The sequence below is a fragment of the Erinaceus europaeus genome, chromosome 3, assembly GCF_950295315.1.
Source record: "Erinaceus europaeus chromosome 3, mEriEur2.1, whole genome shotgun sequence".
NCBI lineage: Eukaryota > Metazoa > Chordata > Mammalia > Eulipotyphla > Erinaceidae > Erinaceus > Erinaceus europaeus.
The window spans coordinates 14,283,728-14,310,651 of NC_080164.1; the positions used below are offsets into that span (position 1 = coordinate 14,283,728).

General features: G+C 40.0%; 1 protein-coding gene across 4 annotated transcripts in view; it reads right to left on the reverse strand.

The window, feature by feature from the left end:
- Positions 1-26,924, reverse strand: part of ATAD2B (ATPase family AAA domain containing 2B) — a 143,690-nt gene that overhangs the window by 90,003 nt on the left and 26,763 nt on the right. For all 4 annotated transcript variants that reach the window (XM_060186643.1, XM_060186642.1, XM_060186645.1 and 1 more), the window contains exons 3-11: positions 18,894-18,943; positions 18,405-18,558; positions 15,660-15,762; positions 13,852-13,960; positions 11,051-11,167; positions 7,635-7,710; positions 5,898-5,996; positions 3,000-3,111; positions 739-854 (exon numbers count right to left, since the gene is read on the reverse strand). In XM_060186643.1, the coding sequence (XP_060042626.1) occupies positions 739-854; positions 3,000-3,111; positions 5,898-5,996; positions 7,635-7,710; positions 11,051-11,167; positions 13,852-13,960; positions 15,660-15,762; positions 18,405-18,558; positions 18,894-18,943 (936 nt within the window). The remainder of the gene's footprint in view (positions 1-738; positions 855-2,999; positions 3,112-5,897; positions 5,997-7,634; positions 7,711-11,050; positions 11,168-13,851; positions 13,961-15,659; positions 15,763-18,404; positions 18,559-18,893; positions 18,944-26,924) is intronic.

Consider the following 26,924-nt stretch of genomic DNA (forward strand, 5'->3'; position numbering starts at 1 on the left):
CTCCAAAGTCTCAGGTTCAATTCCCCATACCACCATATGCCAGAGCCACAGCTGTGTTTAAAAAAAAAAAGGGGGGGGGGGTCAGGCGGTAGCGCAGCAGGTTAACTGGCGTAAGGATCCATTTGAGCCCCCAGCTCCCCACCTGCAAGGGGGTCGCTTCACAGGTGAAACATGTCTGCAGGTGTCTTTCTCTCCCCGTCTCCCCCTCCTCTCTCCATTTCTCTCTGTCCTATACAACAACGATGACATTAAGAACAACAATAATAACTACAACAATTAAAAAAACAACCAAGGGCAACAAAAGGGAATAACTAAATGCTAAAAAAAGTGCTGTGTTTAAAAAATCCAAACAAACATTATTTTTAATGTGATCGGTTGGGCCAGTGAAACAGCTGCTCGCTGTGCTAGTTTGCTGCTTGGCCTCATCATGATCCGGACATCGGTGAGGTGCCCACTGCACTGCAGAGAGCGTGGGGACTGTGGTTCCTCTCATCCTCTGTCTCTCTGCATCTGCCTAAATAAACATCTCATCTCACACCTGACTCCTAAATCCTAAAATCCAAAATTCAAGGACACACTTTACTCCCATAGTCTTTAAGTACTAAATAACATAACTTCATTACTAGAACCCATCAAAAAGGAAAAAGAAAAAAAATAAATAAATATTTATCAAGTTATCAATTAGCTGAAATTTAAAAGTTAAAAGTAGTAATGATAAACATCTGGGACATAACTTACCTAGGAGGCTGAATTTTAAATTTTTCAAAAATTTCTGGATATAAAAGTGGGAATACTACCATTTCCTTTAGTGCATGAATATGATGACTCAACCCACCTATGCTGTCAAACCGCACCTTGGAAAGAAAGAGGATTTAGTATAAATTAACTTTAGCAGCCTACAGATTTACAGCAATTTATGAAATAACCTTAGGAATCAGAAATGTATGACTTCAATAAGAACTACTGACATGGGGACCAGGCAGTGGCACACATGGTTAACAGTACCTATTACAGTGCACAGAGACTGGGGTTCAAGCCCCAGGGGAAAGCAAGGCTACAGATGTCTGTCTCTTGCCCTTTCTCTCCCCCATTCCCTCTAGATTTCTCTCTATTCTGTCAAATAAAATAAGGCTTTAAGAAAAGGACTATTGGGAGTCGGGCTGTAGCGCAGCGGGCTAAGCGCAGGTGGCGCAAAGCACAAGGACCGGCATAAGGATCCCGGTTCGAACCCCGGCTCCCCACCTGCAGGGGAGTCGCTTCACAGGCGGTGAAGCAGGTCTGCAGGTGTCTATCTTTCTCTCCTCCTCTCTGTCTTCCCCTCCCTCTCTCCATTTCTCTCTGTCCTATCCAACAACAACAATAATAACTACAACAATAAAAAAAAAAAAAAACAAGGGCAACAAAAGGGAATAAATAAATAAAATAAATATTAAAAAAAATTTTTTTAAAAAGGACTATTAACATAAAGTTCAAAACAATTTGATATTTTGCAGTAAAGTTGAAGAGTACATTTCAATTCAATTAAAAAAGAAAAAAAAAGTCTCTATGTCCTAGTAACTATGTAACAAAAGTAATGTCCAGTCTGAATCTTTAATGGGTATCTGTAGGTGGTCTTATACTATATATCAACACTGAAATAATTTTAAGACATCAATTATGCACTGTCAAAGTAGCAAGATTATCCCCAAGGAAGCAAAAAAGGGCTCAATAAAGCCATAGGTGTTAACAACAGTGATAGCCCTCACAAGTTCCCCTTCCTGACAAGGTCTTATTAATGTTTCATTTATCTAGACAGGGAGAAATTTAATTGTGTAATTGAGGTAAAAACAAAGAAAAATAAACAAATAAGTAAATAAATGTAAAGAAGAAAAAGACTTAAGAAACACTGTTTGAGGGGCCAGGTGGTGGCGCACCTGGTAGTGGCGCACCTGGTTAAGCGCACACATTACAGTGAGCAAAGATCCATGTTCAAGCCCCTGGTCCCCACCTTCAGGGAGAAAGTTTCACAAGTGGTGAAACAGGGCTGCAGGTGCCTGTCTCTCTCCAATAATAAATAATCTTAGAAAGAAAAAAAACACTGCTTACTCACAAAAAGAACAGGTCTGATCCCTTCCATCCCTAACTACTACTATCAAGCACTGGAGGAAGCAGCATTTGGTTAAATGGCTGGAATTGATGTCGGAGACGCTAGAAGTCGTAGGCACAATGCCTGGCACCACCATAAAAACATGTATGTTAATTAACTAAATACCAAAACCAATCTGTAAAGGAAAAAATGTACAGGAAATGATCCTAAAAGGAAATTTGGCCAAAATGTTAACAGTGGTTGCCTCTGACTATAAGATCATGGGAGAACTGTTTACCTGCATTTCAACTGTTATAGTACTTAAAATGTTTACAATGGACCTATTACTATGACCGAAAATAACTTAAAAGTAAAAGTGATACAATTTAAAACAGTTTCTACTTCCTCAAATTTGTTAACAACTCATAGACAGTCATTTTACTGAAATACTAATACATGAAGTCAAACAATGTGCTATGGCTTGTCATGGTGTATGAACTGCTTGCCATAATTTATCAACCTCATGTTCACACCATGTTTCATTATTTACCCCAGCAAAAGTGAAATGTGGAAGGAAGGAAGGAAGGAAAGAAGGAAGGAAGGAAGGAAGGAAGGAAGGAAGGAAGGAAGGAAGGAAGGAAGGACCTAGTTGGTTGTATTGTAATGCGGAAAACTGGGAAATATTATGCATGTATAAACTATTATATTACTGTTGACTGTAAAACATTAATCCCCCAATAAAGAAATTAAATAATTAGCAAGTGAGAAAAAAGACCAAAAAATTAAAATACAATTACATGTAACCATAATGTTAGGTTTCAAAATGTATATACACCAAAATTAATAATATATTTATCTAAAGTTACTATTCTTGTGTGATATTTAAAAGAAATAACCTTTAGAAAGTTACTTTAAAAACATTCACCAAACTTACTGATTTATCAATGTTCATTGGGTCAACATCAGCCAAGCTTGCACCCACTTTTACTCGTTCTCGCAGAATACCACTAGCTAAATCTTCTCCTCTTAGGTTCATAGGTAAACATCTGAAATTCATAAAAGAATAAAAAATCCAAGCATACTGCATTAAAAAATTCCACATTTTATATCAAAATCCTATCCTTTAAGCATTTTCCTTTTTTTCTTATAACTCAGAATAAAAATTTCATCTTTTTCAATAACTTTTCCTAAATTCTCAACTAATCAAAAAAAAAAAAATTCACCAAGTAAAGCAAAATAAGATAGCAAATCCCTATCCAAAAAGCATAATTCATTCCAAATTACAAAAAAAAACTCTTAATATGTATGATACTAAAAAGAGTCAACTTTACAAGAATACTAAAATTCTTAAAATACTTAAAATCACCTGGATATGTTGACTCAATTTCCCAACTACATAAAGATAATTCTCTTATGCAAAAGGAAGCAATTCTAGATGTTCTAAAAACTAAGCTTTATCTTATATCACTTAAAATAGTCAATAGAATGTTTAATACCTACAATTCAGTACAATAGTATTTAATTCTATTAACCCTAAGCAAATATAATCTGTTGCTCCTTTCAACAGTGCTTAAACACAGCTTCAATAAAGTGTGACTTCTACTGTGAATGTGATGTCAGTGGCATTTCTGGATCCTAACTTACCTAAAATTATATATTTTTTATTATTATATGTTATTATATTTAAAACCTTATATAATTTCAAAGCAGGTATCAGAATAAGGAAGACTAAATCTGTATATTATTTAATCTAATTCACAGCTGGTTTTTTTCTCTGAGAGTTTATTTATTTATTAATTAGAAAGGTAGGAGGAGAGAGAGAAAGAACCAGGCATCACTCTGGTACATGTACTGCCAGCAATTGAACTCAGGACCTCATGCTTGAGAGTCCAGTGCCTTAGCCACCGCGCCACCTCCTGGACCACTGATTTCCAGGGTCAGAAGGAATGTGTGCTCTGACCATACACAATCCCCCAGGTCCAGCCTCTCTTTCCCAGTATCTCCCTAAGCTATGAATCAAAAAACTGACCCCAGGAGGTTACTCAGTGGTGGAATTACCCACATTAAACAGGTCCTGGATTCATTCAACAATTATATTAAAAATGTAAGAAATAATAAGGGCGGGTTGGATAGCCTGGTGGTTATGCAAAATGACTCTGAGGCTCCTAAGTCCTAGGTTTAATCACCTGTAACCATGAGCCAGGGCTGAGCAGTACTTTGTTTAAATAAAAATTAAATAAAAAAAAAAAAAGAGGGGGCCAGGCGGTGGTGCACCTCGCTGAGAGCACAAATTACTTGCACAAGGATAAGCCTTCAAGCCCTGGTTGCCACCTGTAGGGGGTAAGGTTTTACAAGTGGTAAAGCAGGGATGCAGGTATCTGTCTTTCTCCCCTCTCTCTAGTCCCCCATCCCCTCTCTCTGTCTCTATCCAATAATTAATAAATAAAATATTTTTAAAGTAAAGAAAGAAGTAATAAAAAATAAGGTTATGTTTTTTTCTTACATCTTCTTTATACCTTTTGCATGAGAAATTCTTCTCAGCATAAAAACTATACAAATTTAAATTTAAATGTTCCCAAGACCTACTAATTGAAAACATGATACAAAACTAAGACATACTCCACCAAATTATAGAAATGTGCAGCTAATGTTAATTTTCTAACAGATCCTTAACATTGTAAGGATTATAATTATGATACCATACACATCATAAAGACTATGATTTTACACTTTTTCCATGAATACAGATCCTCTCCTCAGTGAAATATCTTCAGATTTCAGTGAACCATTTGGCCTACAGCACAAAGGTCAAAGACATTCCTCCAAATAAAAGCAAGATAAATTTTCCAGTAAAAATGCAAGGATGCCTGAAATAAAACTTTTGAGAAGCCAGATCTTATTCTGATTGCTGTAGCTGTTCTAAGCATGTGAAATTAGCCTCAGTAAGTGGATCTGGATTAGGAGAAATGTTAGGGAGAAAAGGCTGCTGTACAAGTAGGCCTCGCTTCTTGATTATTCTTTCTTTACCTTCTCACACAATATTTTATCTAACACTGAAGGTTGAGTTTGTTTGTTTTGTTTGTCTTTAATGTGACACCAGAGAATGAACATCCAACCTTGTACATACACATTAACACTGCTTAGTGACTTCCCTGGTCCAGCTTGTGGCCTTTATTTTTATGCAGTACCAGAGAGTAAATTCAGAGTCTCACACAAAATCAGGCTACCTTTCTACTGGAGGAACTACTAAGTACCAGGAAGATCAAAATGATATTTCCTTGATGAGGCATAGCCAATAGTGAAATCTCCCAACCCAACTCTTATACGGCAATAAAAGCCAATTCAGAATGGGAAAAAAGGAAGACAATTACTTAGTAAAAAATCAAGTATTACTAAGCTGAACTATGTGCTCAATCTGTGCCAGTAAAAAGCTTTTCAAAAGTTAAAACTGTTCTTCCATTTTTCTAACATAGAAATAACAATATATTGGCCTGGGCAGACAGCATAATGATTATGCAAAAGACTTTGATGCCTGAGGCTTCGTTCAATATGGTCAACCACCACTGCAAACCAAGCTGAGCAGTGTTCCAATAAAAATAATAAATATATACATGTACAAATACAACATATATGAAATATATATATATGCATATACATACACACTAACCTGTTTTTTTTTAAGATTTTATTTATTTATGAGAAAGATAGGAGAGAGAGAGAAAGAACCAGACATCACTCTGGTACATGTGCTGCCAGGGATCGAACTCAAGACCTCATGCTTGAGAGCCCAGTGCTTTATCCATTGTGCCACCTCCTGGACCATTACACTAACCTGTTTCTTGCTCTTGCCATGCTCTTCGATTTTCTCCTTTCAAAGCGCTCTTCATCAGAAGAAGTTGTGTCACTACTATGGATAGCATGTTTCTTTCTCCTATTTAGAGAAAGCAAAATCCTTAAATTCATTACAGCAGCAAATGGCATTCAGAAACACAGTTGAAGCATTTTACCTACAAATACTTGAAAGAATACACACATTCACTTATTCTGCAAATATTTATTACATTTCTTATACCTGTTCAATAGTCTTTGCCTATTAAAGTATAAAAGGAAAAGTTTTACAAAGAAAAACTTTTTTAAAGTCAGAAACTAGAGAACCTATACTTTCTTAGTAGGGCAGCTCAGGAAGAGAGTCAGCAACAAGTTTAATTTGCATCCAAATTTAGGAAATACCTGTTATTTATTTCTAAATGACACTAGAACCTTACTAGCAAAGAAATCTTGTTTTTTATTACTTGCCATTTCCTAAATAATCAGGGGGGAGAAAATGAAGAAAAAAATATAATGTTGGAGGCCAGTTGGTGGCGCACCTGGTTAAGCACTCACTGTTACAGTGTGCAAGGACCCAGGTTCAAGCCCCTGGTCCCCACCTGCAGGCGGAAAGCTTCAAGAGTGGTGAAGCCAGTTTGCAGATGTCTCTGTCTATCTCCCCCACCTCTCTAAATTTCACTGTCTCTAACAGGTAAATAAAATATATATATGTGTGTGTGTGTGTGTGTGTGTGTGTGTGTGTGTGTGTGTGTGTGTGTACATATATATATGATGTTTTACAAAGACAGAAAGGCTTTTACTTTCCATTTATAACATGCTTGATTTCCTTATAAATGAACAGTATTTTTGTTGTTTGTTTTGCTTTGGGTGACAGAGATAGAACCCAGGTCTCACACATGTGAAGCATGTACTTACTTCACTGCTGAGCTGTCTGACCCATAAAGTATTGGGGGGCTGGGGGGATAGAAGTATTTTATAATCAGAACTATTATGAAATGATAACTACAAAGCTAAATTCATTCTCAGGAGAATACTTAGTGAATGCCCCGTTATTAATATAACCAATGGCATTGCTGACATACCTAGAAAACAATCATAAAGTTGGAAGCACAGTAAGTTCATTCAAACTTAACTGAATCCAAGTTATACAAGTTAGAATCATAGCAAATTGCTTCAAACTCAAGTGAATTTCAGGTGTCCCACAGCCTCTCCATCTCTAACTCTACCACAACTCCCATCAAATTTCAAAAAGATTTTCTGCAACTCTCCATAAGATCCTTAACTCTTCTATTCCTTCTCCGAATATATGTCCTTTCATTTCATCTTGCAATAGTGTTCAGTGCTGCTTAACACTTCAGGAAGAGTGTTGAAATAGAGTTATCAGGAGTCAGGCGGTAGCGCAGCAGGTTAAGCGCAGGTGGCGCAAAGCGCAAGGACCAGCATAAGGATCCCAATTCGAGCCCCCGGCTCCCCACCTGAGGGGAGCCGCTTCACAGGCAGTGAAGCAGGTCTGCAGCATCTATTTCAGGCAAAATACACTAGGAAGTTAACAGTCACATGTAATATAATTACTATTAATCACTAAATGAAGAAGGAAAGATTCTACTGAAATCCTCACTGGCATTATAATGAACACCACAGAGCTGTATTCTAACTAGAAAACATTGTATTAGGGAGAATTTAAAGCATCTATCCATGTGACAGATGCAAATATCTCTGCCTTTCAGCCAACAAAACATACCTGATATGACTTCTTCTTGCTGGAGATCTGTGAATATCAAACAGTGTGTTTTCCCTCTTTTTTTGATGAGCTGGTACTTAAAAGGTTAAAAAATATATATTTTTAAATTACAGAAATCAATAATAAACTGATATTACAGCAGTAGAAATTACTTCTGCTAATTTTCTGAATAGAAATAAGGCGATTTTTTCTTCCATTTCTGAATGCTCTCTGGAAGGAGCATGATAAAAATTTAAATTTTATGGCAGTACCCTAAGCTACAAATAAACATTCCCAAACTGCTCAGCTCTGGCTTATGATGGTGCAAGGGACTGAACCTGGGACATCAGGGCCTCAGGTATGAGTCTCTTTTGCATAGAAGTTATGCTATCTACCCTGCCCAAATCAAACATTTTTAGATATAATACCAACAATACAATCCATTAAAAAATGATAAATCAATTGAGGAAGATGGCGGTCCTGAGAAGTTGCTGACAGCGAGCGCTCTGACCGCATCGTCGGCAACGGTTCCAGATGCCACCAGGATGCTGGCTAGGCTTCCCTGGATTGAAGACCCCACCAATGTGTCCTGGAGCTCAGCTTCCTCAGAGTCACACCCTACTAGGGAAAGAGAGAGGCAGACTGGGGGTATGGACCGACCAGTCAACGCCCATGTTCAGCGGGGAAGCAATTACAGAAGCCAGACCTTCTACCTTCTGCAACCCTCAACGACCCTGGGTCCATGCTCCCAGAGGGATAGAGAATGGGAAAGCTATCAGGGGAGGGGGTGGGTTATGGGGATTGGGTGTTGGGAATTGTGTGGAGTTGTACTCCTCCTACCTTATGCTTTTGTTCACTAATCCTTTCTTAAAAAAAAAAAATGATAAATTAAAACTGCAATTTATTGGCCTGAGAACTGGTTCAACACATAGCACTGAACACTTAAGCACTAGGTTCTCAGTTCAATCCCCACAAGGCCTGTGCTGAATGATACTATCGTTCTCTCTCTCCCCTTCATTAATAAATAAATTTTTTTAAAAAAAAATTACAACTTGGACAGAGCAGCACCAAGCCAGATTAAGCACACGTATTATCATGTACAAGAACCAGGGTTCAAGCCACTGGCCCCCACCTGCAGGGGAGGAGCTCACAAGTGGTGGGTGACACAATGCTACAGGTGTCTCTCTTCCCCTCTGCCTTTCTGTCTCTATCAAAAAGATTAATAAATAATTTAAAAGAATGGGGGGTTTTTTTTGCTTCTTTAATTGTTTTTTGTTTGTTTGTTTGTTTGTTTGTTTTTGCCTCCAGGGTTACTGCTGGGGCTCGGTGCCTGCACTATGAATGCACTGCTCCTGGAGGCAATTTTTTCCCCTTTTGTTGCCCTTGTTTTTTATCGTTGTGGTTGTTGTTATTGTTGTTATATTACTGTTCTTGTTGCTGGACAGGACAGAGAGAAACTGAGCGAGGAGGGGAAGGCAGAGAGGGAAGAGAGGGAAGAGAAAGACCATCTGCAGACCTGCTTCACCGCAGGTGGGCAGCAGGGGGCTCAAACTGGGATCCTCATGAGGTCTTTACGCTTCGCACCATATGTGCTTAACCCACTGCGCCACAGCCACCTCCAGGGTTACTGCTGGGGCTCGATGTCTGCACTAAGAATCCACTGCTCCTAGAGGCCATTTTTCCCATTTTGTTGCCCTTGTTGTGATTGTTATTGTTATTGTTTTTATAGCTGTCCTTGCTGTTGGATAGGATAGAGAGGAATCAAGAGAGATGGGTAAGACAGAGAAATAAAGAGAAAGACACCTGCAGACCTGCTTCACCGCTTGCAAAGCGACCCCCCCACAGGTGGAGAGTGGGGGGCTCGAACTGGGGTCCTTACACCGGCCCTTTTGCTTTGCGCGATGTCCATTTAACCCGCTGCGCTACTGCCCAGCCCTCAAAAGAAAGTTTTAAAAATTTAAAAGTGATCTTTGGCAATCTTACATGAATAAAAAGAAAACAGGGCCAGGGAAGTAGTGCACCCAGTTGAACTCACACATTACTATATGCAAGGACCTGGGTTCAAGCCCCCAGTCCCGATTCACAGGGGGAAAGCTTCACAAAAAGTGAAGGAATTGACCTCTCACTTTCTCCACCACCCCCCTCAATTTCTTTCTTTTAAAAAATATTTTATTTGGGGGAGTGGGGCGGTAGCTCAGCGGGTTAAGTGCACGTGGCGTGAAGCGCAAGGACCAGCGTGAGGATCCCAGTTCGAGCCCCTGGCTCCCCACCTACAGGGAAGTCACTTCACAGGTGGTGAAGCAGGTCTGCAGGTGTGTCTATCTTTCTCTCCTCCTCTCTGTCTTCCCCACCTCTCTCCATTTCTCTGTCCTATCCAACAACAACGACATCAATAACAATAATAACTACAACAATAAAACAAGGACAACAAAAGAGAATTAACTAAGTAATTAATAAAATATTCTTAAATATATATTTATATTTGTTTGGTAGAGAGAGAATTTTGGAGGGAAGAAGATAGAGGAGGAAAGAGACCTGCAGCGTGGCTTCACTGCTCACGAAGCTTCCCTCCAGCGCAGGGAGCTGGGGCTTGAACACAGATCCTTGCACATGGTGAGGTGCCACTGGCTACCTCCCAAAGGAAGCAGCGTCACAGTAAGTGTCCCACAGCTGGGTGAGAGGCAGACTTACTACCCCAGTGTCAAGAGCAGTTTCTTGACAGCTGGCTCTAATCCTCAACGGCTGTCTCCCATCACCTTTCCTTTCTATCCAAATGGTGCGAAAACCTTGGGCATAGTAAAGTGTGCACTATACCAGATAAGCTATCTCCTCCTCACCTCACAGAGTCACTCTGTGATCTTGGTTAAATTACTTAAGCATCTACAAAAAAGCGATTCCCAGGAGTCGGGCAGTAGCGCAGCGGGTTAAGCGCACATGGTGCGCTTAAGGGTCCGCATAAGGATCCCGGTTTGAGCCCCCGGCTCCCCACCTGCAGGGGAGTCACTTCAAAGGCAGTGAAGCAGGTCTGCAGGTGTTTGTCTTTCTCTCCCCTCCTCTCTCCATTTCTATCTGTCCTATCTAACGATGACTTCAAGAACAATAGTAACTACAACAACAATGAAAAACAAGGGCAACAAAGGGGAAAATAAATAAATACAAAAAAAAAAAGTGGTTCCTTGCCCTGAAGAATAGCTGTAAATACAATTGTTCAATAAAGTAATACAAAAGTATAAGCAACGGCTATTATTAAAGGTTCTTTCAATAAAATATACTATTTCTGTTCAGCTCTACACTGCTATTACAGGTACTTAGACTTACAGGTTTATGTGTGAACAGAGCGCATGAGGAGAGGAAGTCTGGAACAAACAAGAATTCAGCAGCACTCTCTGGTTAAAGGGGAGACTCAGAATACGCTGCAGAAGCAAAGCGCCTCCTACCTATTGGAGGTGCCTGGTATCGCTCCACTGTTTTCCTTTGTCTCAAATTATAGGGCCTATCATTTTCTTCTCCTTCTGCTTCTTCAACTTCTATATCTCCGTCCTCTTCTTGAGATTCTAGTTTCCCATACAAATAAAGAAACACACGATTTTAACCTACAAGGATTGATCCACTCAAGAGAATTTTATATTTTCTCTTATTTTATCAGCACAGAAGATACTTAGAAATATGAACATGTATGATACAACCTAAGTCAACATAAGTAAAATATCGTTAGAAAGGTGTTACCAGGGCCGGGTGGTAGCACAGTGGGTTAAGCACATGTGGCGCATAGCACAAGGACCGGTGTAAGGATCCCGGTTCAAGCCCCCGGTCCCCCACCTGCAGGGTGGATCACTTCACAAGTGGTAAAGCAGGAGGTCTACAGGTGTCTGTCTTTCTCTCCCCCTGTCTTCTCCTCCACTCTCCATTTCTCTCTGTCTTATCCAATAATGATGGCAATAATAATAACAATGACAATGCTAAACAACAAGGGCAACAAAAGAAAAAAGATGGCCTCCAGGAGCAGTGGATTCATAGAGCAGGCACCAAGTCCCAGCAACAACCCTGGAGGCAAAATAAAATAAAATAAAATAAAGGTTTTACCAAAAAGACCTAACAGCCAATATCGTTCTCCACAAAATAAATCTGTGATCTTTGACTATTTAGTCCACAAAATGGTAAACAAATGAAGCAAAAGTTTACTACAGAAAACATCAATGAATGTTTCAAGTCACCATTAAATAAGTATTCAACTATCATTTGGTAGCTTTAATATGTATAGAAAGTAGTTGCTAATGTTATAGTAAAAGCAGTATTTGCTTGCTTGCAAGATAATGATATTAGACCTGTTGACGATAGTTGAGTCAGGTACTTAGTTTTCTGTAAGAAAATGCAGGTAGAGGGAGTCGGGCAGTAGCGCAGCGGTGCAAAAGCACAAGGACCCACATAAGGATCTCGGTGGCTCCCCACCTGCAGGGGAGTCACTTCACAGGCGGTGAAGCAGGTCTGCAGGTGTCTATCTTTCTCTCCCCCTCTCTATCTTCCCCTCCTCTCTCCATTTCTCTCTGTCCTATCCAACAAAGACAACATCAATAACAACAACAGTAATAACTACAACAACAGAAGAAAAAAAAAAGGCAACAAAAGGGAAAAATAAATATAAAGTTAGAGGAAAGCTTAATGGATTTACTGTCCTATGTGCAACATGTCGTGACTCACGATTTTTTAATCACAAGAATTGTCTATTTGGCACAATTATCTTAAACTATTGACAACCCTTAAGCTGTCAGTAATGTTCAGTGACATCTGAATTCTTTTTTTTATTATTTATTTATTTACTTTTTGTTGACCTTGTTTTTATTGTTGTTGTAGTTATTATTGCTGTTGATGTCATTGTTTAACCCATGTGCGCTTAACCCACTGCGCTACCGCCCAACTCCCAACATCTGAATTCTTATTCTAGGTTTCAATAAAATCTCTATTATGTAATTATAGAAAATATTAGCTCTGTCTCATCCAATAATAAATAGAACATTAAAAAATTAGCAAATACAAAATTTGCTGAGTAATATCATAAATTACTTGTGCCCAAATAGATACGCTTAAATCTGTTAAGAAAATACATAGGTTTCTTAATTTACTTAGTAATATGTTATTACTATGGGAAGAAATTCGACACATGGCACATCTACTTTGAGAACTGTTCGGTTAACGAGTAGGCAAAAATCACATTATAAATCTGTCTCACCTATACTGATTCTCTCCAAAGGAAGCAATATAGGAGTTCTAGCTGTAACAACAATAATATGTGCTCAATGAAGTACTTTCACTAGAAATATCAGCTGTTCAAAACTTATGAATATCATTACTGGTAACCACAGAATTTGAGAAACAAACTCACTCTTCTCTGAGTTACAGAAGTGTAGAAAGTAGTAAGATGTCAGTAACAATCAAATCTTCTGAAACCCCAAAATTAATCAAGATTAACACCTGCAGAATTAAACCCTATAGATGCAGTAGTCATAAATTTATTATCCCTGGAGCAAATGTGTTTTCATCACATTCCCCAGCTCCACCCCTAGCAATTCAGTCGAGGTTCTTTAGTTCAGAACCCAGATAGATGATCCAGGAAGTAACACAGTGCATAGAATGTTGGACCCCCAGCAGCGCATGGAACAGAATGATGTATGGCTTTCTTCTCTTTCTCTTTCCCACCCTGCCCCCCCCATGAATAAACAAAATCTAATAAATAAACAAACAAACAACTGGGATACCTCAAAAAAGAAGCACCTTCACTAGATTTATCTGTTGATTTCTCATTTACTCCTCAACCCATAACTACATTTGGAAGATGTTAATCAGATATTTAAAGATTAAGGATAAGGGGAGAGGGAGGGAGGGAGGGAGGGAGGGAGCAAAGGGCTGAGAGAGAGAGAGAGAGAGAGAGAGATGGGGGGGAGAGGATGATAGGTTTCTATTTAGCAGGTCACTCAAGAATTGCTGAGAACTGCTACTACTAGCATGTGCTTTATAACATGCAATGTGTACAGGAGAAAAAAGCATTTTTTCCAGATGAAGGAAATGAAAACTCAAAACACATCAATACTCTTCCAAGTCACACACAATGTATCTTTAACCTCCCCAGACCAAAGACCTTTAAAATCAAAATTGCAACCCAGCAATATAATGATCTGCTACCTATGTTTTCTTCTCCCCACCCAAGCCTTACAGAACTTGTTTCATTAGGTGCCTTACAGACCTTCTTCTTCACCCTCGGTAGAAACTTCGTGATGATTCTGTATGCCGTAACTATTTCTTCTCAGCGACTTTCTTCGCCTTTTCACTCTTGAATACATGTCCATGTTTTCCTTTTAAACAAAGGAATCGATCAAAAACTAACATGGAGTTTACTTCCTGCTTTAATAATCATTAGCCCACTCGGACAAGCCCACTCAAAAAAATGTACTGAGCACCTATTTTCAAGAAACTGATTCATGAAAATGAAGCAAGAGGCTCTTTTTCTTCCTTTTGCACTATTCCCCCCCCCCTTATTTTTTTATTTTCCCAGGAGGAGCTCAATTAATATAATGGGACAAGAGGGGTTAAAAAAAGAAAAAACTCACAAATTCTTTAAAAATTAAAACTATAATGTCATCTACATGTGTTCTTCCTCAAGCAAATTACAGCCTATTAGAATGGAAGATTTCCTAACAGGAGCAAGAGGAGAGCTCCCCTGCAGAGCACACAGGGTTACCATTCCCAAGAGCCCAGGCTCCTGCCCCTGGCGCCACAGGAGTCCATTCGCACCAAGGGGAGGTTCGTGAACAGTGAGGGAGTGCTGCGGTGTCTCTTCTGTCTTGCTTAAATTAAAAGGGAAAAAGAATGTCCACTGGGCACAGTGTTAGAACCGCACAGACACAGAAGACGCTAGTGAGGAGCATGGGGGTGGGAGGGTGGGTGGAGGGGAGTTTTAAAGGAAGACATAGCAAAATGATTTAGCAAATGATTTCATGCCTGAGGCTCTGAGCTTGCAGGTTCATTACCCAGGACCAACAGAGGCAAGCAGTGCTCTAGTAGGAAAGTTAAAAAAAAAAAAAAAAAAAAAGAGGGTGGGGGGCAGAATGGGAAGAAAAAGAGCCCTGAAACAAAAATATGATGAATGTTTTAGTCATAATTTGAAGTACTGACACAAGTAACATGGAAGAGAACAAGAATTATTCCTGTATATATGGACCACTATAAGTATGTATAATAAAAAAAATTTTTTTTGGTCACCATGGTTGTGGGTTTAGTTCCTACATGGCTCCACCACTTCCAGTAGCTACTTTTCCATCTTTTCTTTTTCTTTTTTAGATAAAGAGAGATGTAGGAAGAGGGCAGGGGTAGATAGCATAATGATTATGCAGAGACTCTCCAGTCTGAGGCTCCAAAGTCCCAGGATCAATGTCCCGTACCACCATAAACCAGAGCTGAACAGTGCTCTATGAGAAGGAGGAGGAGGAGGAGGAGGAAGAGAGAACAACAGATGGAAAGAGGAAAAAGAAAACACCCACAGCATTGTTTCACAGTTCACGAAGCTTCCCCTCCGCAGGCTGGGGACCCAGGTCCTGGTGCACGGTAATCTGTGTGCTCTATCTGGCATGCCACCGCCCAGGCAACAAAGCACACTGCATGGACCTCCTTCCTTCCCTCCGTCCCTTGTTCCTCACTAGCGTCTTCTGTGTCTGTGCGGTTCTAACACTGTGCCCAGTGGACATTCTTTTTCCCTTTTAATTTGAGCAAGACAGAAGAGACACCGCAGCACTCCCTCACTGTTCACGAAACTCCCCTTGGTGCGTATGGACCCGTGTGGCGCCAGGGGCAGGAGCCTGGGCTCTTGGGAATGGTAACCCTGTGTGCTCTGCAGGGGAGCTCTCCTCCTCTCTCATTACTTGATATTCAGAAAGTAATAGAAAACTGGGCTGGGGAAGCTGCCAAGTAGCTTCACACATGTGTGAAGCCTGAGCTCATTCCTTAATGTTACAAGGGAAAAAGACCTGCAAAGGCTGTTAGAGTTGAAATACTCACAAATTCCGTATCTGTCCACATCCGAAGTCTTTCGACTTCTCCTGATCTCCGATTACGTCTGATGTTAATGTTGTCCATTTCCTGCAGCACAGCTTCAGCAGTACTACAATCAAAATAAAACCAAGCTTAAAGCGGGTTAAAACGCAGCGGGTTAAAGCGCAGTTGGCGCAAAGCACAAGGACTGGCTTAAGGATCCCGGTTCGAACCCCTGGCTCCCCACCTGCAGGGGAGTCACTTCACAAGTGGTGAAGCAGGTCTGCAGGTGTCTGTCTTTCTCTCCCCCTCTCTGTCTTCCCCTCCTCTCTCCATTTCTCTCTGTCCTATCCAACAATGATGACCTCACTAACAACAATAATATCTACAACAATAAAACAACAAGGGCAACAAAAGAGAGTAAATAAATATAAATTTTTTTTTAAAAAAACCACGCTTAAAACAATTGTATAATCATGCACTGAGACATATACTTTCTAAGGGATCAAATCATTACAAATTATCTCTGATATCTGTATATAACATATCAATTACATTTCTTTTCCTAACCAGCATCCATCAAAAATGCTTCTACTCCAAAAAATAAAATTGAATCAGAAGATATTCCACCTTAATATAACCACTAAAATAAAATTTGAAAGACAGAATACCTTTGTTTATAAGATTCCAATATTTATCCATTAAATGTCACTACAAATAATTACAGACTAGATACAAGACAATGAAAGGAAACACAAACTCGATTTTGTATTCAAAATCTGTATCAAGAATTGTACAGGCAGCCCAGGAGGTGGAGCAGAAGATAAAGAACTTTTTTAAATTCAATATTTATTTATTTATTTATTTATTTGCCCTTTTTTTGTCCTTGTTGTTATTGTAGTTATTGCTGTTGTTATAGATGTCGTCATTCTTAGATAGGGCAGAGAGAAATAGAGAGAGGAGGGGAAGACAGAGGGGGGGAAGAAAAAGACAGACACCTGCAGACCTGCTTCACTGCCTGTGAAGCGACTCCCCTGCAGGTGGGGAGCTGGGGGCTCGAACCGGGATCCTTATGCCAGTCTTTGCAATTTCCGCCACGTACACTTACTTAACCCACTGCGCTACTGCCCAACTCCCGAGGTCCCAAATTTGATACATGGCACTGCATGTGTCAGAACTGATGATCTAGTTCTCTCTTATCTCTTCCCCCAACTCTATCATTAATAAACTTTTAAAACTTTTGTAAAGAATTGGATAGAATCACGGGAGAGTGCAGGTGGTGGGGTACCAAGAATGGGGGACTAGACTCAAGCATGAAGTGCTGAGTTCATTTCCCAGTCACAAGTACAATCTCCAGCACTGCATTTCAAAGCAGTGTGCTGGTGTCTCTCAGTCTCTTTCATCCTCTCCCATGAAATAAACAAATTCTATTTTAAATATCCCCCCCCCCCGAGTTATTGCTGGGGCTCGGTGCCTCCACTGCTCTTGGAGGCTATTTATTTCCCTTTTTGTTGCCCTTATTATTTTTTTAATCATTGCTGTGGTCATTATTGTTACTGATGTCATTGTTGTTGGATAGGACAGATAGAAAATAGAGAGATGGGGAGACAGAGAGGAGGAGAGAACGACAGACACCTGCAGACCTGCTTCACCACTTGTGAAGACACACACACACACACACACACAGACACACACACAGACACACACACAGACACACACACACACACACACACACACACACACACACCGCGCGCACAGGTGGGGAGCTGGGGGCTCAAACCGGGATCCTTGAGCCAGTCCTTGCACTTTGTGCCATGTGTGCTTAACCTGCTGCGCTACCACCTGACCCCCTTAAATGCCTTTAAAAATACATTTGTATAGAGTATAGGATTTGTAAAATGTGTAAAGTCAATAAAGTTGACTGAACAGATACTATTTTTAGAAATTAGAGAAAACTATTGTCTACAAAACACATGCTAACATAATAGGCCATTTTATCTGTCAAACACATTTATGAAGTGCCTATTTTGTGTCCATAGGCTGCAAGTAGTTGACAAACAGCCAAACCTGTTATTAGCACTGCAGAATGTTTCTCATTTCAAATGGAAGTATATGCTCACCTCCCTTCTCTAGCCATTCTGAACTTCACTGGGGTTATTTATCATCTGAGAATAGTTTCACTGACTATGGATGCTCACAGGCAGGCTAGATCGCACAAAATCAATGTCAAAAGACTTTCAATTCAAACTCTTGACTAAGCGAAAGTAAAGTTACTATTACATATCAGTAATGAAACTTAATGTTGCTTGAAAACTGTTAAGAACATATGCTGAATAAGTAAATATTAAAGTATTATAGTGAAAAATAAAATTATTAATACTATCTAACTATATATAAGATATTAAATGAGGAAATTTTACTACATAACTGTAAACTGACTAGAAACTGAAAATCATCCAAATTAAGATGTTTTGCTTTGTTTAGGTGTCAGGCAGAGTTCAAACCAGAGCTTCAAACACTAAGGCATAAATTCTGTCACTAATTACAAATTTGACCCTCAAATTAAGTTTTTGAAGATATGTATTACTGAATCAGTGTCTGGATTAATCTTTTAAAACAAAACTGACTTAAAAAAAAAGAAAATTATGCCTGAGGCTCCAAAACCCCAGAGCATCACCATCAGCCAGAACTGAGCAGTGCTCTGATAAAAATTAAAATAACATAAAATAAAGAAAATTATAAAAAGAAAGAAAAAAAACCATGCCTGCATACCTGTTAACTAACTGATCAAACAGCAAACTCTGGTTCACGCTTTCAAATCTGTTTTTTCTGGAACGACAGCTTTTTCTGACTTCAATATCACCATTCATACAGGAAAGATCTCCATCTCCCTTCTTCTCCCCTCGAAGGGGATGGCTTCGAAGAGCTACAAGAAAAGAGAGATTTCCATTTCAAAGTACAAACTATGAAAATAAAGAAGAAGTCACTTTTAAAACACTACAAAATTTTAATAAAACCTCTTAAATGACTTTAACATCAATAATCTAAATTTTCTACAAATATCTTAATAGATGTCATAATAATTTAAAATTATTTTAGTAGTGTCGATTTCTCAACACTTTACAACTACATGTTTGTACTATAATGAAATCCAGTCATTTCCAACTGACTACTACTAGGATCAGCATCCTCATAGATTACTCTGATTACCCCACTTTATAAGAAGTTTAATACTAACCAGGTGCATAACAGAATACTCACATAAGCTACTATGTCCGTTTGGTAATGTAGCACCAGGCTGAGAAGTTAACCTGGAACACAATTATATTTAATATGCAAACACATAAAGATTCATTTAAAGAAGTAAGAAATGCATACTGATGGAATCATTTTTAAATTTCAGTCATATTACTTTTTTAAGAGCAAATACAAGGTATTTTATTATAGGTATAATAACATGCCAATAATTATTCTAGTTAATTAATAATTTCATTACTTTCAGAAAAATTTAACAACAGACTTTTAAACAGAACTTACACTGTCTTCAACTCTATAAATTAAAATTCCATGAAAAGAGTTAAAGTTTAACATATACATAAATGTTAACTGATGCCACAGACAGCTATGGTTACAGATCCCTACTGTTGGTTTTGATCAACAAAACACGGTGCAAGTAATGATGAATTATTTCAGATGATTTTTTAAAATATGTATTTATTCCCTTTTGTTTCCCTTGTTTTTTATTGTTATAGAGGGTTGCATTGGATCGACCTTCTCGTGGTGCATCCCGTGAGTACCCATTCATTGGGGAAACTGACGATCCTTCCTAGCCGACTGAATCCACATGGATCCCAGTCACTTTCAAAGCCAGCAACAAGCAGCTCCTGAGAGCTTTGCTGTTGACTGGCTACAGAAGAAGGGCAAACGCTAGAAGAAGAATTGTTATAGTTATTACTGTTGTCGTCATTGTTGGATAGGACAGAGAGAGAAATGGAGAGAGGAGGGGAAGACAGAGAGGGGGAGAGAAGGATAGACACCTGCAGACCTGCTTCACCGCCTGTGAAACGACTCCCCTGCAGGTAGGGAGCTGGGGGCTCGAACCAGGATCCTTCCGCCAGTCCTTGGGCTTTGGACCACGTGCGCTTAACCTGCTGTGCTACAGCCCAACTCCCTATTTCAGATGATTTTAAGAATACTTAGGGCAGGGAGGGATAGATATCATAAGGTGGGGTGGTAGATAGCATAATGGTTATAGCGTAATAGTTATGCAAAGAGACTCTCATGCCTGAGGCACCAGAAGTCTCAGGATCAATCCCACCACCACAAGCCAAATCTGAGCAGTGTTCTAGTAAAATAAAAATTAAAAATTTTAATTAAAAAAAAAATACTTAAAGACTAAGACCATTAACTAATTTCTTCAAAATATGTTATCATACATACTAAACTAACAAATGAAGCTTTAGCTAATTTTTCCTAAGTCACTCCCATATGGGTGGAGAAGGAAAAATACAAATCATCTGAAAACTAAATGTTTATCAAATCCATGAGAACTTAAGGAAAGTCACAGTACACCTTAGTATTTAAAAGCTCAAAATGAAACTGTTAACTAAACATCGGTCAATATAATTTTGAAATCTCCAACTATTGTTTTCAAACATTTTTTTTTTAAAAAGAGGACATTTAGAAAATAGAAAAAAAACCCACCTTCAGTTCTACATGATTTGAATTTTTTTTTTTTTTCCTCCAGGGTTATTGCTGGGCTCGGTGCCTGCACCATGAATCCACCGCTCCTGGAGGCCATTTTTCCCCCTTTTTGTTGCCCTAGTTGTTGCAGCCTCGTTGCGTTTATTATTGCCATTGTTGACGTTGCTTTGTTGTTGGATAGGACAGAGAGAAATGGAGAGAGGAGGGGAAGAGGGGGGGGGAGAGAAAGACAGACACCTGCAGACCTGCTTCACCGCCTGTGAAGCGACTCCCCTGCAGGTGGGGAGCCAGGGGCTCGAACCGGGATCCTTACACCGGTCCCTGCACTTTGCGCCACGTGCGCTTAACCCACTGCGCCACCGCCCGACCCCCGATTTGAACTAATTTTTAAACTAAATTATTTTAATATACTTCATTAATCCTGCTCTCTTCATATTAAATTAAAAATGTTAATTATAAATGCCCCTGACTGTGGTAAGAAGGACAAAGACCATGCATGGATCCTGGTTCAATCCCCCAGCTCCCCACCTAAAGGGGGTCGGGTCACTTCACAAGTGGTAAAGCAGGTCTGCAGGTGTCTGTCTCTCTGTTTCTCTCCCTCTTTATCCCCCCCCTTCCTCTCAATTTCTGGTTGTCTCTATCTAATAAACAAATAAAGATAATTTTAAAAAATTCAAAAATGCTTTAAAAGGAAAGAAAGAAAGAAAGATTGGAGGAGAGGAAGAACCAGACATCATTCTGGTACATGTGCTGCCAGACACCAAACCTGAGAGTCCAATGCTTTATTCACTGCACCACCTTCCAGACCAGATCTATCTTTATCTTCTCTTTTCTATCATCCCCTCCTCTCTTAATTTCTCTGTCCTATCCTACTAAAAAAAAAAAAAAAATGAAGGGAGTCTGGCAGTAGCACAACGTGTTAAGCGCATGTGGCATGAAGCGCAAGGACCAGTTCGAGCCCCCAGCTCCCCACCTGCAGGGGAGTCGCTTCACAGGCAGTGAAGCAGGTCTGTAGGTGTCTATCTTTCTCTCCCCCTCTGTCTTCCCCTCCTCTCTCCATTTCTCTCTGTCCTATCCAACAACGACAATAATAACTACAACAATAATTTAAAAAGAAGGGCAACAAAAGGGAAAATAAATAAATTTTTTAAAACTAGGGAAAAAAATAAATGGCCTCCAGAAGCAGTGGATTTGTAGTGCTGGCACCTAGCCCCAGTGATAACCCTGAAGGCAAAATAAATAAATAAATAAATAAATGCCCCTGACTAGCAAAGTCACAGTTAAGACAGACTAAAGAATAGAAACAAAAGCACCATTATGTCTTTTTTAGACTGTTGAAAACCAAAACAGAAAACTCCAACCTCTTCAGAAAACAACATAACTGTCTTTTCCTCTCCTAAGCCACTGCCTTTCAAGAAGTATTTCATTTTATTACCACTATCTTCGCACAAAATTCTGGCATGTGAATTTGACTTCATAAACTAGTAAAAACGAAAAAACAAGTAGTAAAAATGGAGTATTAACAAGTCATAACTTAGAAGACTATATATGCAAATTCCCTAGACTCACTCTCAAAACCCACTTACAGCCACACAGAAAGTCAATTTTATTACTTTGTAAGTATACTTTGGCCTTTTGCCCAACATAAGATTAACTCAGTTTGATCTATGTATTCCCACATCTTGGCTACAAATGAACTTTGGCTATGTATAAAATCAAGTAGTTGAAAATTTACATACTTAAAATTCTTCAACACAGTAAGATACAAACCCTAAAACTCACCCACAAAAATTTCTAACTTTTGGGAGTCGGGCTGTAGCGCAGCGGGTTAAGCGCAGGTGGCGCAAAGCACAAGGACCGGCATAAGGATCCCGGTTCGAACCCCGGCTCCCCACCTGCAGGGGAGTCGCTTCACAGGCGGTGAAGCAGGTCTGCAAGTGTCTATCTTTCTCTCCTCCTCTCTGTCTTCCCCTCCTCTCTCCATTTCTCTCTGTCCTATCCAACAACGACAACAACAATAATAACTACAACAATAAAAAACAACAAGGGCAATAAAAGGGAATAAATAAATAAAGTAAATATTAAAAAAAATTTCTAACTTTTCTGAACAATGACAACATCATGATGGGGGGAGTACAATAACCTTTCTGTCCCCCTGATGAAGACAATGCTCGCTTGGCTTGTATTTGATTGCTAATAACAGATCTGCTTTAAAGGGGGGGGGGAACCTTACTCTCACTAAATCCAATTTACCATTTACCATTGTCATTCCTCTTTACAAACAGGAGAGAAAAAGGAGACAGAGAGGGAGCACCAAGGACAGCAGAACAGGGGGAGGAACTCTGTGGACAGCAGAACAGTATTGTAGTATCTCTCCCCAAATAAGTATTTAGTTTGTTAAAAGTACACATTTAGGGGCCAGGTGGTAACATACTGGTTGAGTGCACATATTACTATGAGCAAGGACCTGGAGTTCAAGTCCCCAGCACCCACCTGCAGGGGAGAAGCTTCACAATAGTGAAGCAGTGTTGGAGGTACTCTCTCCTTCTCTATCCAAACCCCCCTGCCCCATACACAAAGACACGCACCATCTCAATAGTTGAGCGGTGCTCTGGTAAAAAAGATTTTTTTTTTCCTCCTCCAGGGTTATTGCTGGGCTCGGTGCCTGCACCATGAATCCACCGCTCCTGGAGGCCATTTCCCCCCCCCTTTTGTTGCCCTTGTTGTAGCTTCCTTGTGGTTATTATTATTGCCCTTGTTGACGCAATTCGTTGTTGGATAGGACAGAGAGAAATGGAGAGAGGAGGGGAAGACAGAGAAGGGGAGAGAAAGATAGACACCTGCAGACCTGCTTCACCGCCTGTGAAGCGACTCCCCTGCAGGTGGGGAGCCGGGGGCTCGAACCGGGCTTACGCCGGTTCCTGCGCTTTGCGCCACATGCGCTTAACCCACTGCGCCACCGCCCGACCCCCCGGTAAAAAAGATTTTTAAATTAAAAACAAACAAACAAGGTCAGAAAGGGAAACACAATGTAAAACTTGGGCGGAGTTAGTGGATTGCACCAAAACAAAGTACTCAAGGGATGGAGAGATAGGGGGGTGTGTCTGGGGGGGGGGGGGCAGTGCAGGATAGTGGAACAAGACCTAAGCTGAGTGGGCAAAGAAAACGTCTGGCAGACACCTGTCACAGTGATGAGACACTGAACCCATGTGTGAACAAATGTACTGTAAAACGTTCCCCTTCCCCCCGCCAGAAAGTCGGGCTGTAGCACAGCGGGTTAAGCGCAGGTGGCGCAAAGCGCAGCACAAGGACCTGTGTGAGGATCCTGGTTCGAGCCCCCGGCTCCCCACCTGCAGGGGAGTCGCTTCACAGGCGGTGAAGCAGGTCTGCAGGTGTCTTGTCTTTCTCTCTCCCTCTCTGTCTTCCCCTCCTCTCTCCATTTCTCTGTCCTATCCAACTAAACGACATCAAGAACAACAATAACTACAACAATAAAATGACAAGGTCGGGACTCGGGCGGTAGCGCTGCAGGTTAAGTACACGTGGTGCAAAGTGCAAGGACCAGCTTAAGGATCCCGGTTCGAGCTCCTGGCTCTCCACCTGCAGGGGAGTCGCCTCACAGGCAGTGAAGCAGGTCTGCAGGTGTCTATCTTTCTCTCCCCCTCTGTCTTCCCCTCCTCTCTCCATTTCTCTCTGTCCTATCCAACAACGAAGACATCAATAATAACTACAACAATAAAACAACAAGGGCAACAAAAGGGAGTAAATATTTTTTTTAATTTTTTTAAAAGGGCAACAAAAGGGAAAATAAATATTTAAAAAATTAAATATATATATGGTTGCCTACCTATACAACAGTATGTGTGTGTAAAATGTTTCTTTTTCTCTTTTAATATATATATTAATGAAAGAGAAATGGAGAGAGAGAGAGAGAGAGAGAGAGAGAGAGAGAGGCAGGCTAGAAGCACTGTTCAGCTCTGGCTTATGGTGGTGTTGGTGACTGAACCTAGGACCTGAGAACCTAACCATATGCTGTCTCCCCAGGTCCCCAGGTCCCAATGCTTCTTGAACCATGTTCCCCAAAGGTAGTCACATAAGAAAATGTCACCACTGCTTAGATAAATCCCCCAATAAATCTTTTATGATCATGAAAGCTCCTCTGCTTAGGTTTGAAGGGAGTTAGCAAGCAGTATTTTCCTGCATCTTTATTTCCTAAAACATTTTACACAAGGTCATGATCACTTTAAATGATTATTACATTTGAATTTTCTACATTTTTAACTACCTGAAGCACACTAGCCAACTAATACCAGACTTTAATAATGCCAGAGCTTCTCTCCTGTCTCACGTTCTCTATCGAAAAGAGGAAAAAGCGGCCGCCAGGAGCCATAAAGTTGTACAGGTGCCGAGCCCCAGCAATTGCCCTGGGAACAAAGAAAAGGCATCACTGACTCTTCTGTTTGGATATAAACCCAAGCCATCTAACCATCTGTGAGAATTTTACATTTTAATTCAGCAAATGCCCCTTTTTGGAAAGAAAGCCCTTAACCACTACTGGCCTTTGACTGTAAAATACCTTAGCAGTCTTAATATTTATGTTCTCAGGGTGGGCGTAAATAGCATAAGGGTTATGCAAGAGTCTCTCAGGGCAGAAGCTCCACAATAACAGGTTCAAAACTCCCCATACACACACACACCACTACCATAAACCAGAGTTGAGCAGTGCCCTCATTAAAAAAAAAAAAAAAAAAAAGTGAGTGTATATTTGTGTGTGTGGTTTACACTGCTGCCTAACCTCCACCTACATCAGCTGATCATTAAGGAATTTTTTTTAAGATTTTATTTATTTATTTATTAATGAGAAAGGTAGGAGGAGACAGAAGGAACCAGACATCACTCTGGCACATGTGCTGCCGGGAATTGAACTCTGGACCTCATGCTTGACAGTTCAAAGCTTTCTCACTGCACCACCTCCCAGGCCGCCATTAAGGAATTATCACACGTTCCATGAAGTGTACCAGAGAGCTGATTTCCTCTGTATCTCCGCGGTATGCCCTATTACTCTAGAGACATCCATGCGTAAGTGTGCACCACATCCTCTAGTCTGTCTCCCCCAACACGCACTCAGCTTCCAAGTTAAATGCTTAGTGGCTGAACAAACGATATTGGATTGTCAGAAATCATGACACATTTTGCACAGAAAAAAACAGAATAAGGGGCCTGGTGGTGGTGCACCTGGTTAAGCTCTCACATTACAATGAACAAGGACCCAGGTTCAAGCCCCTAGTCCCCAACTGCAGGCGGAAAGTTTCACGATTGGTGAAGCAAAGCTGCAAGTGTCTCTCTGTCTCTGTATCTCCCCCACCCCTCTAAATTACTCTCTATCTCTAACAATAAATCAACTTTCTTAAAAAAGAACATAATAAATAAATAAATAAATAAATAATAAAGAAATTAAATAAAGAAATTTAAAAATGGTAAAAGCATTTTAAAATCACCAATTTCTTATTTAAAGGGGGTGAGTTGAAGTTGGGATCATGTACCCAAAACAATTACATGCCAGGCGTATCACTAGTGCTGTTCCCTTACATTTCTACATAAGACATGCAATATATAGCGAAGATCAGTAACTCCTCATTTTACATAAAGTTATCAAATATTATAATCTCATTGCTAAACCTGAGTCTTCAAATACATAAATTCAGGTTAGAACTCATTTCACCAATGAACAGTAATTCCTTTAAAGAATCTCAGAGCCTTTACAAAGTTCTTCAGGATTCATAATTTTTCATAGCTAATATGAGTTCTTATCTATATTTAATTTTCCTCCACATAAACTATTTGTAACATTATTTTTGTGAAAATTTTTCAATACATTATTTATTCCCTTTTGTTGCCCTTGTTGTTTTATTGTTGTTGTTACTGATGTCATTGTTCTTGGATAGGAGAGAAATGGAGAGAGGAGGGGAAGACAGAGAGGCGGAGAGAAAGATAGACACCTGCAGACCTGCTTCACCGCCTGTGAAGCGACTCCCCTGCAAATGGGGAGCCGGGAGCTCGAACCGGGATCCTTATGCCAGTCCTTGCACCTTGTGCCATCTGCGCTTAACCCACTGTACTACCGCCCGACTCCCATTTCTTAATACTTTGACCTTCACTGTTATTAACACCTCAAGCTACAAAAATAAAAGAATTAGGATTCTCAGGTCCATAAAAAAAAATTTCAAATAAACCCTAACTTTTGTATGTATACTGTCTCAAAATCTAATATCTGTAACAAGTTTTCTTAAAATTCAAATTTGTTTTTAATTTTTTTAATTATTGTTGGTATGCTTCTAATTCTGCTTCTAGAAACCCCTTCTGTTTCATTTGGTTTAATCCCCCCCTGCTTAACACTATTTTATTTACATAACTAAGCACCAGCCTGCCTGCATGGTATTGGTTTAATCCCCACTGGTTCATGATATCTTTTTGCTCCGCCCCCTTGTAGTACACCCTGATTTGCACCAGTCACTTTTCGCTCCACCCTCTCTGCGTCACATCCTGTTTCCTTCCGCCCTACTTGGCGAGTATATATAGGATTGTGTT